The sequence below is a fragment of the Salvelinus namaycush genome, chromosome 14, assembly GCF_016432855.1.
Source record: "Salvelinus namaycush isolate Seneca chromosome 14, SaNama_1.0, whole genome shotgun sequence".
NCBI classification, from domain to species: Eukaryota; Metazoa; Chordata; class Actinopteri; order Salmoniformes; family Salmonidae; genus Salvelinus; species Salvelinus namaycush.
In genome coordinates this window covers 20281764-20298371 of record NC_052320.1, presented here as the reverse complement: position 1 = coordinate 20298371, position 16608 = coordinate 20281764, and the positions used below count along the sequence as shown (strand labels likewise).

At 46.0% G+C, this 16608-nt stretch overlaps 1 protein-coding gene across 1 annotated transcript in view; it reads right to left on the bottom strand.

Annotated features, from left to right (window-relative positions):
• Positions 1 to 16608, bottom strand: part of LOC120059260 (integrin alpha-5-like) — an 81185-nt gene that overhangs the window by 23234 nt on the left and 41343 nt on the right. The window contains exons 3-19 of the mRNA XM_039008168.1: positions 15863 to 15963; positions 15320 to 15443; positions 14740 to 14801; positions 14566 to 14611; positions 14312 to 14437; positions 13986 to 14030; positions 13698 to 13741; positions 13515 to 13571; positions 12816 to 12868; positions 12221 to 12426; positions 11797 to 11988; positions 11635 to 11680; positions 10857 to 10970; positions 8498 to 8553; positions 7911 to 8068; positions 5915 to 6052; positions 2667 to 2734 (exon numbers count right to left, since the gene is read on the bottom strand). Coding sequence (XP_038864096.1) covers positions 2667 to 2734; positions 5915 to 6052; positions 7911 to 8068; positions 8498 to 8553; positions 10857 to 10970; positions 11635 to 11680; positions 11797 to 11988; positions 12221 to 12426; positions 12816 to 12868; positions 13515 to 13571; positions 13698 to 13741; positions 13986 to 14030; positions 14312 to 14437; positions 14566 to 14611; positions 14740 to 14801; positions 15320 to 15443; positions 15863 to 15963 — 1636 coding nt within the window. The remainder of the gene's footprint in view (positions 1 to 2666; positions 2735 to 5914; positions 6053 to 7910; positions 8069 to 8497; positions 8554 to 10856; positions 10971 to 11634; positions 11681 to 11796; positions 11989 to 12220; positions 12427 to 12815; positions 12869 to 13514; positions 13572 to 13697; positions 13742 to 13985; positions 14031 to 14311; positions 14438 to 14565; positions 14612 to 14739; positions 14802 to 15319; positions 15444 to 15862; positions 15964 to 16608) is intronic.

The window sequence follows — 16608 nt, the reverse complement described above, 5'->3', positions numbered from 1 at the left end:
TTAATGCAGCACTATCATCTAACTGCCAAAGACAGTTAATGCATTATGATTTTCCTCACCTGAACTCACTATCGCCCTGTAGCACTCACTTCTGTCATCATGAAGTTCAATGAGAGGCTAGTTAAGGATCATATCACCTCTACCTGACACTCTAGACCCACTTCAATTTACTTACCGCCCCAATAGATCCACAGACGATGCAATCGCCATTGGAATGCACACTGACCTATCCCATCTGGACAAGAGGAATACCTATGTAAGAACGCTGTTCATTGACTATAGCTCAGCCTTCAACACCATAGTGGCCTCCAAGCTCATCATCATACTCAGAGCTCTGGGTCTGAACCCCGCCCTATGCAACTTCCTGACAGGCTGCCCCCAGGTGGTGAAGGTAGGAAACAACATCTCCACTTCACTGATCCTCAACATAGGGGCCCCACAAGGGTGTGTGCTCAGCCCCCTCCTGTACTCCCTGTTCACCCATGACTGCGTGGCCACACGTCTCCAACTCAATCATCAAGTTTGCAGACGAAACAACAGCAGTAGGCCTGATTACCAACAATGATAAGACAGCCTACATGGAGGAGGTGAGGGCCCTGGCGGATTGGTGCCAGGAAAATAACCTCTCCATCAACGTCAACAAAACGAAGGAGCTGATCATGGACTCCAGGAAAAAGCAGAGGGAGCACGCCCCTATCCACATTGACGGGACCGCAGTGGAGAAGGTGAAAAGCTTCAAGTTCCTCTGCGTACACATCACTGACGATCTGAAATGGTCCACCCACACAGACAGTGTGGTGAAGAAGGCGCAACAGCACCTCTTCAACCTCAGGAGGCTGAAGAAATTTGGCTTGGCCCCTAAAACCCTCACAAACTTTTATAGATGCAAAATTGAGAGCATTCTGTCGGGCTGTATCACCGCCTGGTACGGCAAATGCACCGCCGCACCCGCAGGGCTCTCCAGTGGGTGGTGTCGTCTGCCCAACCGCAGGGCTCTCCAGTGGGTGGTGTCGTCTGCCCAACCGCAGGGCTCTCCAGTGGGTGGTGTCGTCTGCCCAACCGCAGGGCTCTCCAGTGGGTGGTGTCATCTGCCCAACACAGGGCTCTCCAGTGGGTGGTGTCGTCTGCCCAACACAGGACTCTCCAGTGGGTGGTGTCGTCTGCCCAACACAGGACTCTCCAGTGGGTGGTGTCGTCTGCCCAACCGCAGGGCTCTCCAGTGGGTGGTGTCGTCTGCCCAACACAGGACTCTCCAGTGGGTGGTGTCGTCTGCCCAACACAGGACTCTCCAGTGGGTGGTGTCGTCTGCCCAACACAGGACTCTCCAGTGGGTGGTGTCGTCTGCCCAACCGCAGGGCTCTCCAGTGGGTGGTGTCGTCTGCCCAACCGCAGGGCTCTCCAGTGGGTGGTGTCGTCTGCCCAACCGCAGGGCTCTCCAGTGGGTGGTGTCGTCTGCCCAACACAGGGCTCTCCAGTGGGTGGTGTCGTCTGCCCAACACATCACCAGCCTGCCCTCCAGGACACCTACATCACCTGATGTCACAGGACATCAACCACCCGAGCCACGGCCTGTTCACCCCGCTATCATCCAGAAGGCGAGGTCAGTACAGGTGCATCAAAGATGGGACCGAGAGACTGAAAATCAGCTTCTATCTCAAGGCCATCAGACTGTTAAATAGCCATCACTAGCCGGCTACCACCTGGTTATTCAATCCTGCAGCTTAGAGGCTGCTGCCCTATATACATAAACATGGAATCACTGGTCACTTTAATAGATAGTTGAATAATGTTTACATACTGCTTTACTCATCTCATATGTATATACTGTATTCTATTCTACTGTATTTTTGTTAATGCCACTCTGACATTGCTCGTCCTAATATTTATATATTTCTTAATTCCATTATTTTACTTTTAGATTTGTGTGTATTGTTGTGAATTGTTAGATATTACTGCACTGTTGGAGCTAGGAACACAAGCATTTCACTACACCCGCAATAACACACTTCTAAATATGTGTATGTGACCAATAAAATTTGATTAGATTTTTATTAAAACTCATAATTACTTAAATGGACTTGTTTATGTGATAGAAGACTAATGACGAATTGAAAGCGCAAACAAATATAGAAATCAAAATGATAGGGCAGAAAGAGAGCAAGAGAGAGAGAGGGAGCAAAATGCCCACAGATCAAAGTGTGTCGATGCTCTGAATACGATGCTCTGAAACGATTCGAGAGGGAGGCTGGTACTGGTTGGCACACATACAACTCCCTCCCCAGTCCCCATACGTTCCAAACAAATCTGTTCCATCCCACCTGTCTTTTTCCCCCCACCAGCTTGACAGCCAATCCCTGTCCCTGTAGACCAGCACTCCTTCCTGTTTTCAAAGCACGGTAGTATCTTCTGTTAGTGGAGCATTGTAGGGCTATTAACAGACTGGCTAAACTAAAAAAACGGGTGGAGCACGACACAGCTTTACTTACCCATCAGATCAAAACAACAACAAGGCCGACTCATCTGCATAGTGGGGTGAAAAGTTCACTTACTACATACAACCTGGCTCACAGTTGACCATACATAGCTATATTCTCCTGATCCAGTGGATGTCCTGAGCCGTGTATGGTCTAGGACTTATAGAGAAGGAAATGAAGGGACTAACTCACCCGTGCACCGCCAGCTTTAAGTCAGGAACACAGATGTTGTCTTCTCCACAGTCCAGCAGAATCTGGGCCTGGAGGAGGGAAGAAGATGAGAGGAACACATTAAACAGTGACAGAGCGTATACATGATCACACAGGCCCCGTTAAAAATGAAGCCTACACTTCTTTCAATTAGAATTCACACAGAGAATTAGACACACTTTGCTTTGATGGTAAACATACAATAGAGTGACTGTAGCGGGACGGGACATGTCGTGTAGCCAATAATGAGGAATATATTCCAGTCCAACCTTCAACCTCCCATCGTCCCCCGAGTAGAGTGTCATCACTACAGACCAGACATGTGTAATACTACTGTTAACAGTCCTCTCTCCCGGGGAAGGTTATAGACTGTATGACTGTGTGTGATGACACAAATAACACTAATTCAGCCCCATGTCTGACTTCACTTCCCTTTTGAGGGAAATGGCTCAATAAGAAGGCAGGAAAAGCTCAAGATCACGTCTGACTGTGTGATCAAAACCTCTGTTTTAACCCCTCTCTCTGGCCTGGGACACAGAGGCATACCATTTAGAGGGAAACTCTCCAGCTCAGCAGTGACTACCATCCCCCGGTTTCACACCTCTGGCCCTGGCTACTATGTTGGGCCCTTCCAGAACACTCTCCCCTGGCTAGAGTCATATGACCTGGTCAGCCAATCACAGGCTGTACCTGGTGGGGATCTCAAACCCCCAACACAGTCTGTGCTTTAGTCTGTGACACAGCGCTGCAGAGACAGGTCAGAAGAACTCTGCACCACCTCAACTCATTTCTGTACCTTCTACATGGACAATCCTGCCTCTAGACATTCCCAAGCGGTATTAGTGCATCTTTGACAATAAAACCACTGTACACTATACACAACACATCCAGTAGTCTATCCTCCTCCTTGTTTGTAGTGCGTGTCTGATTCGGCTCCAAACTTCGGCTTGCCTCTAGAAAAAATGTTGTGTGCCCGAACAGCCGAAAAAACACTCACTGAAGTCCAAAACAAACAAAAACGTCACAAAATGTTGACATAATATGTGCACAAACTCTTCCGAACTGTTTCAGCTGGGAATCATGCCAACGCCTTTAGGCCAGGGTGATCTTGAGGCCTAGACGCTACGGTGGAATGACCAGAAAGACATGAAGCAGGACAGGGTGCAATAACCACTGAACATGTGTGTGTGTGTAGCAGGTTTAGCGTAGGTAATGGTTTCCCTGTGTGATTCCATCACAGTGTGATGATCATGATGCTTTAGATGACAATGAGGATAATAAATAGAAGTTGAGGGAGATTAGAAAGAGCTCAGCGCCTCCCCTGTCATTACACAGCCAGGGGTTCTAATTAAGGGAAAGCAGGGTAACCATAGTAACCTCCAGCTCACTCTGCCCCCTCAGTGTGTGCTGCATGGCCCACAGTCAGACCCAGTCAGTCAGAGAAAAAGTTACAGGTTCCTATCCTCGCTGAAGCTAAGAAATATCAACTGACAGTGCCCCGGCTTCACGGCAACATGTGGAGCACATTACAGAGAAACTCTGAAACTACACAGAGGCATCAGTGAGCTCTCACTCGGCAACCAGAGGGTGTGAGAACCGGGGTAAACCACAACTGCCAGCCCAGTACATACGATGCCATATAGTGAAATCCATAATAAAGCATGGTGCATGTGATTAAATCCAGGCGGTAGTCAGTAATCACCCCCTACACGGTGTTACATTCACAATGGGTATCCATGATTAATGAAATATGTCAGCAGCTTTACACTACTAACCCCCCCCCCCCCCCCCCCCCATACATCATAGACACACATGGGTTATTCGAGTCCCACTCTGAAGTTCAGTTTCAGTACTACAACAGAATTTTTAGAGTTCAGTATTTAGATGTAGTGTAAGTACAACACAGCAGATCTGATGAGGCCCCAGCAGCTTTGATACAACAAGGAGACACCAATGACAGGGCTCAGTCCTGCCCTGCTCAGAGGGAGAGAGATGAAGGGAGATAAATAAATACAGAGAGTGTGAAATACAGAGGTAAATAAATACAGAGAGAGTGAAATACAGAGGGAGAGAGATGAAGAGAGATAAATAAATACAAAGAGAGTGAAATACAGAGGGAGAGAGATGAAGGGAGGTAAATAAATACAGAGAGAGTGAAATACAGAGGGAGAGAGATGAAGAGAGATAAATAAATACAGAGAGAGTGAAATACAGAGGGAGAGAGATGAAGAGAGATAAATAAATACAGAGAGAGTGAAATACAGAGGGAGAGAGAGGCTGCGGTTACTGTGTCTGGCTGTGTGGAAAGTAATCCACGGAGACTCTGTGCCACAAAACGTTCAAAACCCGGACAGATCATTTCAAGTCATCAGTCTTAAGTCTCAAGTTATTTTATTTTCTATTAAGTTGAGACTCAAGTCATCAAATTTGTTACTTGAGTCAGTGTCCACATTTCTGCCATATGGTCCAGCACGCCACAGCTGAAGGCAGGCAGCCCACACGTTGAGCCCTGCTCACGTCTCTCTCCCTCTCTCTGCCTGCCAGGAGAAAACTGGAAAAATTCAGACAAATCTACACCAGATGGCACATGGCCTGTGTGCTGCGAGCGAAGCACTCCATTGGCCCCACCCAGAAATATCTATTAACCCCGTGTGTCTGACTGTGCACCCCTCAGTCGGAACACGACTTATCAACCGTTACACAGCCTATCTGGGCTGAAAGCTGCTATTCCTGGAGGGGCAGTCAAACTCGAACTCTCTCTCCACCATAGTGTGAACATGCCTCACATTTCTTCCGTTGAAACTGCTTTCCAGACCCTCTGGACCCCTTCCCAGCAGAGCGGTTTGGAAATCAACTAGGAGAGCAGCCTTGGTCTTTCTGAGGGTGTGTGTGGGGGAGAGGGAAGGAAGGGGGAGGTCTGGTCAAGGTGAAAACATTACCATCACCTCTGAGTGAGTGAATGGATTTCCAGCCACGCCTTCACTAAGCCTTGTTCATTAAAACATGTGCAGTGCTCCACCACCAGAGATACAGGGGCTGTTGACTCAGAGTAGTCCTCCAGGGTTGGAGTGCTGCGCTGGGGGTCAGACAGAAGGGCGGGAGGGTGTGCTGGGGGTCAGGAGTGCTGCGGGGGTCAGTGGTGCTGCGGGGTTGTTGTACTGGGGGGTCAGCAGTGCTGTGGGGGTGCTGGGGCGGTCATAGGTAGACAGAGGGGGGGTGTATTGAAGTACCTTCTGCTCGATGAGCTCGGTGGTCTGGTAGTTAAGGATGGGTCTGAGTCCGTGGGAGTCGAGCGCTGCCTGAGGATCCAGACTGAAGTTGAGGGAGATGTAGATGGAGGAGAGCTTATCTCTGAACTCCTTGTCATCCTGCAGTCAGATAGAGACAGAGAGACAGAGAGACAGATAGAGAGACAGATACAGAGACAGATAGAGAGACAGATAGAGAGACAGATACAGACAGAGAGAGAGACAGAGAGAGAGACAGATACAGACAGAGAGAGAGACAGAGAGAGAGACAGAGACAGACAGAGAGAGAGACAGAGATAGAGACAGATACAGACAGATAGAGAGACAGATAGAGACAGATACAGACAGATAGAGAGACAGATAGAGACAGATAAAGAGACAGATAGAGAGACAGAGACAGATAAAGAGACAGATAGAGAGACAGAGGCAGATAGAGAAACAGATAGAGAGACAGATGGACAGAGACAGAGAGAGACAGATGGACAGAGACAGAGAGAGACAGAGAGAGACAGAGAGAGACAGAGAGAGACAGAGAGAGAGACAGAGAGAGAGACAGAGAGAGAGACAGAGGCAGAGGCAGATAGATAGACATATAGAGAGAGACAGAGAGAGACAGAGAGAGAGACGGAGACAGATAGAGATGGATAGAGAGAGGGACAGAGACAGATAGATAGACAGAGAGAGAGACAGATACAGAGACAGAGAGAGACAGAGATAGAGAGAGAGACAGAGAGGGAGAGAGAGAGAGACAGAGACAGATGGAGACAGAGACAGATAGAGAGACAGAGACAGATAGAGACGGATAGAGAGAGGGACAGAGACAGATAGATAGACAGAGAGAGACAGATAGAGAGGTACAGAGACAGATAGACAGACAGAGAGAGACAGATAGAGACAGATAGAGAGAAAGAGAGAGACAGATGGAGACAGAGAGAGACAGATAGAGAGATGTATATACTAAACTGTGCTCTTTCAAAAAGGTTCTTACATATATAGGTTTTACGGACACAGTATGTTTTACATGAGTTATCTTGTTGTTATTAGTCCCAACCTTCAGCTCCATTCAACCCCTCCCATCTATCTCTTAACACCATCCATATTGGATTTCTATTTGCTATATATTTTTCAACGGTGCTGTGATGCTTCACAAAAGTTCTGAACCTTCCTATTCTCATTGTTTCTACAGATTGTATATTGAAAATAAAAAAAATTGCTAAAAGTAATATTATATTATTGATCGATTGACTATGACTTTTTAGATCACCCAGTAGTGTTATCTGTGACCAAAAACAAGCTACATATGGACAGTACCAAAACAAATGATCTAATGATTCTGCCTCTTCGCAGCTAAATCTACTTAGCTGGGAAGGTTGTATCCCCCATATAAATGACATTATGTTGGTTGCAAGAATTCTGTATAATAATTTACATAGAAAAATTCTAAGTTTTGAATCTGGCATCGTTTTGCATATCAGTTCAAAAACCATGTTTATTTTTATTTTTTATTTAACCTTTATTTAACCAGGCAAGTCAGGTAAAAACAAATTCTTATTTACAATGACGGCCTACACCTACCAAACCCGGACGACGCTGGGCCAATTGTGCGCCGCCCTATGGGACTCCCAATCACGGCCGATTGAGATAGAGCCTTGATTCGAACCAGGGGGTGTGTAGTGACACCTCAAGCACTGAGATGCAGTGTCTTAGACTGCTGCGCCACACGGGAGCCCATGTGCCATGGAATCAGTACGTCAAAAATCTATTCCCAACTATTTTGCAATCTATATGGCACGGCTGTCAATTATTTGGTCCTTAAATGAAACTGGTATACTTTTTTATTGATCACAATTTTCTTTAACCAATGATGGTCTTTAATGTCGACAGACCAGTTCTTACTTTTTCCCCTTCAACTTTCCTCTTCCATTTTTGTGGTAATGGTGCAATTACTTGGTTGTAATTTTGGGTAGAGCAGACTTACCCTCAGGTAGATCTTGGTCTCGTGACACACACGCTCTCCGCTCCGCACTCTCACACTCCTCTGAAGCATTGCCTGCTGGGAGTCTACAAACAGAGCCCTCTTCACCCCTCCCTTCTGCATGTGTTTCAGACGGTCCAACTGCACCTCTACCAGGAAGCCTGGAACACACACACATACACACAACCATGAATGTGCTATTGTTTTACACACCATCACATTAAAACTAACTTGCATAATCTCAAGCGAATAGAGAATCCAGACTATGTAGTTTGTTTACCATATGGCACCTAGCACAGTAACTATATGCATAGAGGGCTGATTAGTGGAATAATTGCTGGGGTTGTGTATGAACAAAGAGGAGCCTAGTGCTTTGATTGGAAATCATTAAAAGGATCAGAGCAGATATGGGGATTCTGGAAGCCTGACACTGCTCCTCATATCTTTGTCACAATACAATACAATACAAAGCATCAGAAAAGTATTTCAACATACACAACGTTGTGTGCACATCTGATATTCGTGTGCAATTGAGAGTTTGTAATATGGTATTGTACGTCATCTGGACCAGATGAGGACAGTCGGCTCACCTAGGTTGTCTGGTAGGTACTTCCCATTGGCAGAGAGGCAGAAACTCAGGTTGACACTGTTTAGAACAGAGGAGAGACATAACAGAGACACGATAAGGGAAGCATTCATGCCACAAACATGCAAACAACATACATAGAAACGCACAGACAGCTCACTCATTCACGCTCTTCCTTCCATACTTCCTCTTCCTCTCAAATCTGTCTTCAGATATCTAACAAGACAAGCCAAGTGGTATAATGGGTAACACTGTATGATATGAAGTAATGGCTAGTCATATGGGTAATGTTAGGAAAGGCATCTCTATGGTGTAGCCAGCCAAGTTAATACCGTGGCGTGTCCACCCATCCTCAGCTCTCCAGCCTGGAATGGCTGAGTTAAAGAGGGTGAAATTGAACATCATCTCATGTATCCCCACAGACAGCACAGTCAGTCAGTGTCTATATGTGTACGGGCTCAGAGCTCTCTCTCTCTCTCCCCCATGACATCAGTCACAGATTCCAACAGTCCGCAACGCAAACCCAAGCCCTTTACAACCAAACCCTCACTGACTGGAAAGAAAGAGGGAGGCGGCGATGGGGGAAAAAAGGGAGCGAAACAGAGTTAGTGTTGATAGAATACAAGGGAAGGAAGAAATAAAAGAGAATAAAATAGACACCCTCTTTCTGTATCTATCTAGGAGAAACCCCTGTGTCTGTTTGTGTAGGAGTATGTACCTGGGCAAGAGCATCTCCACATCCTGATGCTTCCCAGCTGTGTTCCAACACCAAACAATAACTCATTCAAAAGCAGCTGGCAAACTTCCCGACCCCTCCCTCCCTCCCTCCATCTCCCCCCTCTATTCCTCCTTCCCTCCACCCCCACCTACATCCCACCATCACCTGGCAATGCAGGGGGGAAGCAGCAGACACACCAACACAGTGTCAAGCATGTTGAGCAGCACAGCCAGAGATCAGAGCAACGCTGTTCTGTTCTGTTTCCGCTCCCATTGGATGGTAATGAGTACAATGCTGCACATTCCCTGCTCCTCTCGAAGAAACATAATCTGTTATGAAGTTGCTATAACAACAGGTCACCACCACCAGATAAGCCTGACTGTCTCCCAAATAAATAACATGATTAGTCTTGTGGAGTGATACAGTATGTCCTCAATGGGACTTCCTGTCTAAGTACAAATGAGAGCTAGTTTTGAGGAACTCCTTCCTGTTGCGCCAATTGTAAATCAAGCAGCAGTTAGAGAACAACACCCTTAGATAATGGAGTCTGCACCTGTATTCACAAACTGTCTTAGAGTAGGGGTTGCTGATCTAGGATCAATTTACACTTTAAAACATACTGAAAAAGATAACATGGACGGAGACCTGATCCTTGATCAACACTCAGGTCCTGGAGACTAGACAAGTACTCAACATGACACAGGTATGATGCAGTACTTACCAGGAGACAGGTATGATGGAGTGCTTACCAGGAGACAGGTATGATGCAGTGTTTACCAGGAGACAGGTATGATGCAGTGCTTACCAGGAGACAGGTATGATGCAGTACTTACCAGGAGACAGGTATGATGCAGTGCTTTCCAGGAGACAGGTATCATGCAGTACTTACCAGGAGACAGGTATGATGCAGTGCTTACCATGAGACAGGTATGATGCAGTGCTTACCATGAGACAGGTATGATGCAGTGCTTACCATGAGACAGGTATGATGCAGTGCTTTCCAGGAGATAGGTATGATGCAGTGCTTTCCAGGAGACAGGTACGATGCAGTGCTTACCATGAGACAGGTATGATGCAGTGCTTTCCATGAGACAGGTATGATGCAGTGCTTACCAGGAGATAGGTATGATGCAGTGCTTACCAGGAGACAGGTATGATGTAGTGCTTACCAGGAGTCAGGTATGATGCAGTGCTTACCAGGAGACAGGTATCATGCAGTACTTACCAGGAGACAGGTATGATGCAGTGCTTACCATGAGACAGGTATGATGCAGTGCTTTCCAGGAGATAGGTATGATGCAGTGCTTTCCAGGAGACAGGTATGATGCAGTGCTTACCATGAGACAGGTATGATGCAGTGCTTTCCATGAGACAGGTATGATGCAGGGCTTACCAGGAGATAGGTATGATGCAGTGCTTACCAGGAGACAGGTATGATGCAGTGCTTACCAGGAGACAGGTATGATGCAGTGCTTTCCAGGAGACAGGTATGATGCAGTGCTTTCCAGGAGACAGGTATGATGCAGTGCTTACCAGGAGACAGGTATGATGCAGTGCTTACCAGGAGACAGGTATGATGCAGTGCTTACCAGGAGACAGGTATGATGCAGTGCTTACCAGGAGATAGGTATGATGCAGTGCTTACCAGGAGACAGGTATGGTGGTGTTGCCGTTGTTGACTGAACAACTCTTCTCCTCAGGGTTGATCATTGTGGGGTAGACGGTCAGGGAGGCGCTGGTGTTGACGATGGGCCGGGATCTGTGGTACATTAGATGGGAGCAGAGGCCAAAGTTACATATGATAGAGGCAGACCTTTGGGCTGAAGTTACATATGATAGAGGCAGACCTTTGGGCTGAAGTTACATATGATAGAGGCAGACCATTGGGCTGAAGTTACATATGATAGAGGCAGACCTTTGGGCTGAAGTTACATATGATAGAGGCAGACCTTTGGGCTGAAGTTACATATGATAGAGGCAGACCTTTGGGCTGAAGTTACATATGATAGAGGCAGACCTTTGGGCTGAAGTTACATATGATAGAGGCAGACCTTTGGGCTGAAGTTACATATGATAGAGGCAGACCTTTGGGCTGAAGTTACATATGATAGAGGCAGACCTTTGGGCTGAAGTTACATATGATAGAGGCAGACCTTTGGGCTGAAGTTACATATGATAGAGGCAGACCTTTGGGCTGAAGTTACATATGATAGAGGCAGACCTTTGGGCTGAAGTTACATATGATAGAGGCAGACCTTTGGGCTGAAGTTACATATGATAGAGGCAGACCTTTGGGCTGAAGTTACATATGATACAGGCAGACCTTTGGGTAAACCTCTTAACTCGACACTATTTTTTTACTACTATTAAAAAAATCCCTCAATAGTTTGACAGATAGAAGGTTATGAGTAAAATGAAATTACCTGTACAAAATCGCCTTGTCAACTCCAAAAGCACCAACAATAAGATCTGTTGTGAAAAAACATTTCTAGTTCATAGACTACAAGTAAACAACAAGTACACAGTATAAGCACACTCAGAACTATGAGAGATGTTTTAAAAAATTCACTGGTCTTGTCACTCACCTGGGTAGCCATTCATGTCCTGATCCTTAGCACCTCGAAGTGCGAATCCAAAGCTGGCCGGCACTGTGCCTGAAGCCCATTGGCCAGCTATGACCTGAGAGGGTGTGTCCCTGAGCCCACCGGCGAATCCGTTGTAGATGAGAACCAATCCCTGCTGGTCCTCTCCACCGAAAGGACAGCTGATGGCCAAGTCTACCAATCAGAGAAGAGGAGAGAACAGGAGAAGACCGTGAGATCACTCAGAACTTTCCAGACTACTAGGACTTGGAATTAACTTCATGAGACCAACAAAAACGACATGTAGTAGTCTCAAAATCAATAACCTGACACACGAACGGTCCATAAGAGGGAAGGTTTCACTTTTCAATCAAATAATGCTTTCTTCTGTCCCTTAAAGCCCCAGTATTACCACCACACCTCTCACCATTGTATCCGTCCTGGTTGAGGTCTCCCAGAGGTGCGATGGTGCTGCCAAACCTCCCAAACACCTGGGTCCCGGTCAGGTTGAGAGTTGGCTTCAGGTCTAGTGGTCCACGCTGCAGATAGAGGTACACACGGCCCACCTCCTCCAGACGGCTGTCTGACCCTCGGGTCATGTACATGGGAGCTCCCACCAACAGGTCAGACATCCTGAGGGGAGGAGAGAGAAACACACGGTCACAGACATATACATTGTACAGACTAATGTGGCAAATTCAGTAAGCTTTCCTAAAATTCCCAGGCTTTAGAGAAATTATTTTTTACAATTTCTCAACCCTAGTACAGACACAAAAGACACATTTCCCATAAAAGTAGTCATTGGTCAGAAACCCAGTCTCACCACCACCCATATCATTAAAAAGGGTGAGAACGCCACTATGTCAGCTGTCTGAGAATCGACTCCTACTCATTCTTCATTATTGATGTTGACTGAGTTTTCCCATAACATTATTGGATAAATTAAATCTTGCTCATGGGCGAGAACATACTGTATGACAATGTTTCATTAGAATGTCATGTTCGACTCTTAGAGAACTCACCCGTCGTTATTGATGTCGGCTGTGGCCACAGCATACCCAAAATAGGAGCCCATCTGAGTAAACATCAGTACATCCTGTCAACATCACTATCTATCTGGGTTCAAAATGGCTCAAAATAGAAAAGCTGCTTTTAAGCAAAGGGGCTTCTAACAGAAATGACAGTAAATCTACTTGAATTAAGAGAGATCCTGTAGAAGAGACTACTAACAGAGACAAAATGGTCAATGAAAATGATGGTGCTTGCTTGGTCTAACTTGAAGCTGTTAAGTTAGTCTTTTTTGTCATGTCTGTATAATACATTTCTATCTGAAGTAGCAAAGCCACAGAAACAGCTTAATTTCCAGACTCCCAGGGTAAGCAAATACACGTATGATTTTATTTACTCAGCTGAACCAATCAGCACCATTAAAAGGGGCACACGCTATTTCCATTCCATTTGCAGAAAGGATCATGCTGCTCATTTGGAGAAAATTGCTTCTGCACTTTAACTTCAATAATTATGCTTTACAGCAAACCACAGATGGCTTGAAATCCAGTTAGCAGAGACTTGTAAAGGAAATTATTTTGCTTATATCATCAGTGTTCCAGTATACACTGACTCAGGAAATTAAGAGTTGCCACGAGAAACAGCTAGTTATGGAACCGCAGAGTCTGTCTGAAAAAAACAGCTATGAGTTTGAGATGAGGTTTGTGGCTTACCTGTTCGCCAGTGTAGTTGAGCATGGACTTCAGATCAGTGCCATTTAAAACAGACACCTGCAGAGAGCAGACACACACACAGAACACATGGTCAAAATCGCTGAGGTCCAACATATGTATAGTGTATTAGGCCTGTGTTACGATATTCCACTCAAAATGAGAGCGGTGATGAGGTTTTCTTACCAAACCATAGAGCATGACCCCTTTTGGGACCCCAGCCACAACATCTGAGAAGTGCACAGACAGGGGGAAAACAGAGAAAAAAATGAAGATTTAGGAGGGGAAATATCACAAAGGTCACAGCCGTCTGGAATTCCAGCGATCGCAGTCTTTCCAGCTTAGTAGCGGGACAGAATTGTGTAGGTGAGTTCAGTTTGAGTTCACTTCAGGTATAGTAAACAATCTGAACCCTTTAATGGCTGTCTGACCTGCAGCCAGGCCTGTGGAAGTCTGCGGTACAGATGTCTTTACCTTCCACGTCATCTCCACTGAATTCCCCAACTGCAACAGAGTAACCTGCAAGGCCACAAGAGAGAGCAGACATTAGTCATATGATATCAAGCATTCAGAACCCATACACCTCCATTACTCCTAAAGTGTAATCTATGGATAAAGACATGTACTTTGCCCAACTCTGCATCTATCCACCTTTTATCAGAGGTCAGAGGGTTAGAGGGAACGCGGTGACGTTTCCAAATCATAGTTCTCAAACTCAAGTAGCCTACACAGGAAACCAGCATGTTTGGAACGCAAAGGGATCAGGAGAGTGATAGAATTACGAGAGAGGAATGTCTTACCGTGGTAGCTGTCGTCATATTTGATCTGAGCCTGTCTGGTCTGGGTCTGTCCCTCCACAGACTGCATGAAGTACCCTGGATAGTACGCCTTGATTATCTCCTCTTTGGCTGCTGAGATCACCTGACCTGAGGAGACACAGGAAGCAGGAAACAGGGAGTGAATGGAAAGTTTCTCTCAGGTTTCACACAAATAACTTCAGAATACTGCTACAACTTATTTGCTTGTGGTCCGGGGGGGTTGTCAAACCCTGTACCTTGCCAGAAGAAGCTGCCTGGTCCTCCAAGCACCACTTTCCCATCCTGAAAGCGAGAGAGCGAGAGCAGCAGAGAAAGAGACAGAATCATGAGCGAGATCATGTGTGTTTGCAATCCATAGTATTTGATAAACCTCTGGTACTGAACTGAGAGGAAGTGTTTAGGAGTGTTACCTTCGTGAAATCAGCACTGAATCCCCCCTGACAGTAGCCCTGACCAACCTCGTTAATGAATTCTGAAATAAACAGAGGCAAAGGTTGATACATCAGTTTTAGACATGAATGTTTCCGATTTGAAAAAGCTAATTTAAAGAACCATAAATGTCCTCATATTAAACCAATACTTCAGAATGTAGATATTTTGGAAATATTTTGAACCTTGACGTGATGACTCAACTGGGTATTGTGAACAGAACCAAGCCAGCCAGCCATTACCAGCAGTAGGGATACACTTGGTCAATACGGGATAACATAATTGACTGCATCTGATAAAGGTACATTCTTTCCCCACAGCTAGTGTGTGATGTCGCTGGAAGTGTTTACTCAGTAGGTGTACTTGAGACTATATACATCCCTTCTGTTGTGGCCTTCAGGCGCAGCACTTAACCCCTGTCTAATAGCCTGCTGTGTGGACAGCTGCTGTGTCAGAGGTAGGCCACAGGAGTCACCTGTAGTTGGGTAGTGGGGTAGTCGGTCGGCAGAGAAGAGCATTAGAAAATGGATGATGTCTTTGTGAAAAACCAAGAAGGATTACCTGTGCGACAGGGAGCATATTCCACAAACTTGGTGAAGTTCTTGACAGAGAGGTAGCAGGTTCCCGTGGTATCTGACTGGGGCATGTCTGCTTTGGTTCTCCAGGAGTAGAGGGGGGCACAGGCCTATATGGGGGGGGGGGGCAGAGGAGGGAGTTGTTTTTTCAGTTACAACAACACCCTGTGTAACTCGATGGAAACCCAGGGAGAGGTTAATGTTACATCTGGAGAAAAGTAACAATGTAACCAAATCCAGGTCACGTCCCTCACAATCATCAAAAACAACCTACAGTCGTCTCAACTTCAATGTCACAGGAGCACAAAACAGTTCTCCTCAGAGACACAGTGGAGGTGAAAATTGTAATAGAGTCACAACAAATAAATAGACAAAGACCTTTAAGACAAACTTGGAACAATGAACATATATAACCCCTTGACATGAACGCCAGACATCATAACAGTTGAGGGACTCTGGGCTATAGAGACCAACATTGAAAGTAAACTGACTTTCTCAACCTGGTCTCAGTCTCTGAGTGTCGTCTTACCAGAATGGTGTCTCCGTGGGAACGGACGGTGGCGCCGAACCACTGGTGGGACTTGACTTCAGCCTGGTAGTCTGTGCCATTGACAGTGACTATGCGGTTCCCTGGGACGAAGACAGAACAACAACTAAACTGAGTGTATGAGTGATGACTGAAAAAAGCCCCTAATGAATCGTTGTTGTTCTTCTCTTGGAGGCTCCAGACAACGTCATCCAAACATCTGCTACTACAGGACTTACTTACTGCATCATTAAACACTAACACACATCAAGTTTCTCATGAAGAACCTTCCAGAGAGAAACAGAGGAAAACTAGAAGGTATTTGGTGCTCACCAGAGCCTAATATTCCTCATTATGGCTCTGGTCCTCACTGTTCAGATGTCAACCTGAGTTCTCTGACTGGTCCAGCTCTTGGTGACCACACTGACCCTGACTCTGTTTGGCCACCTGGCCTGTAACCCAGAGCTCTACTCCATCGCTGTCTGAGACCCAAATGGCACCATACTCCCTATATAGTGTGCTACTCTTGACCAGAGACATGCACTATGTAGGGAATAGGGTGCCATTTAGGATGCCGCCTCTGTGACAGGACAAGACATGGCTGCAGGAGTCAGGTTCAAACAGGTTCAAACAGGACGTTTTATTGGCAAGACTGATGCAACATCTGTGTTGCCATGGTGAGACACAAAATCCAAACAAATCGGTTTATACAGTGTACATACCGTGAAACATCCTGTAACAAGTATTCT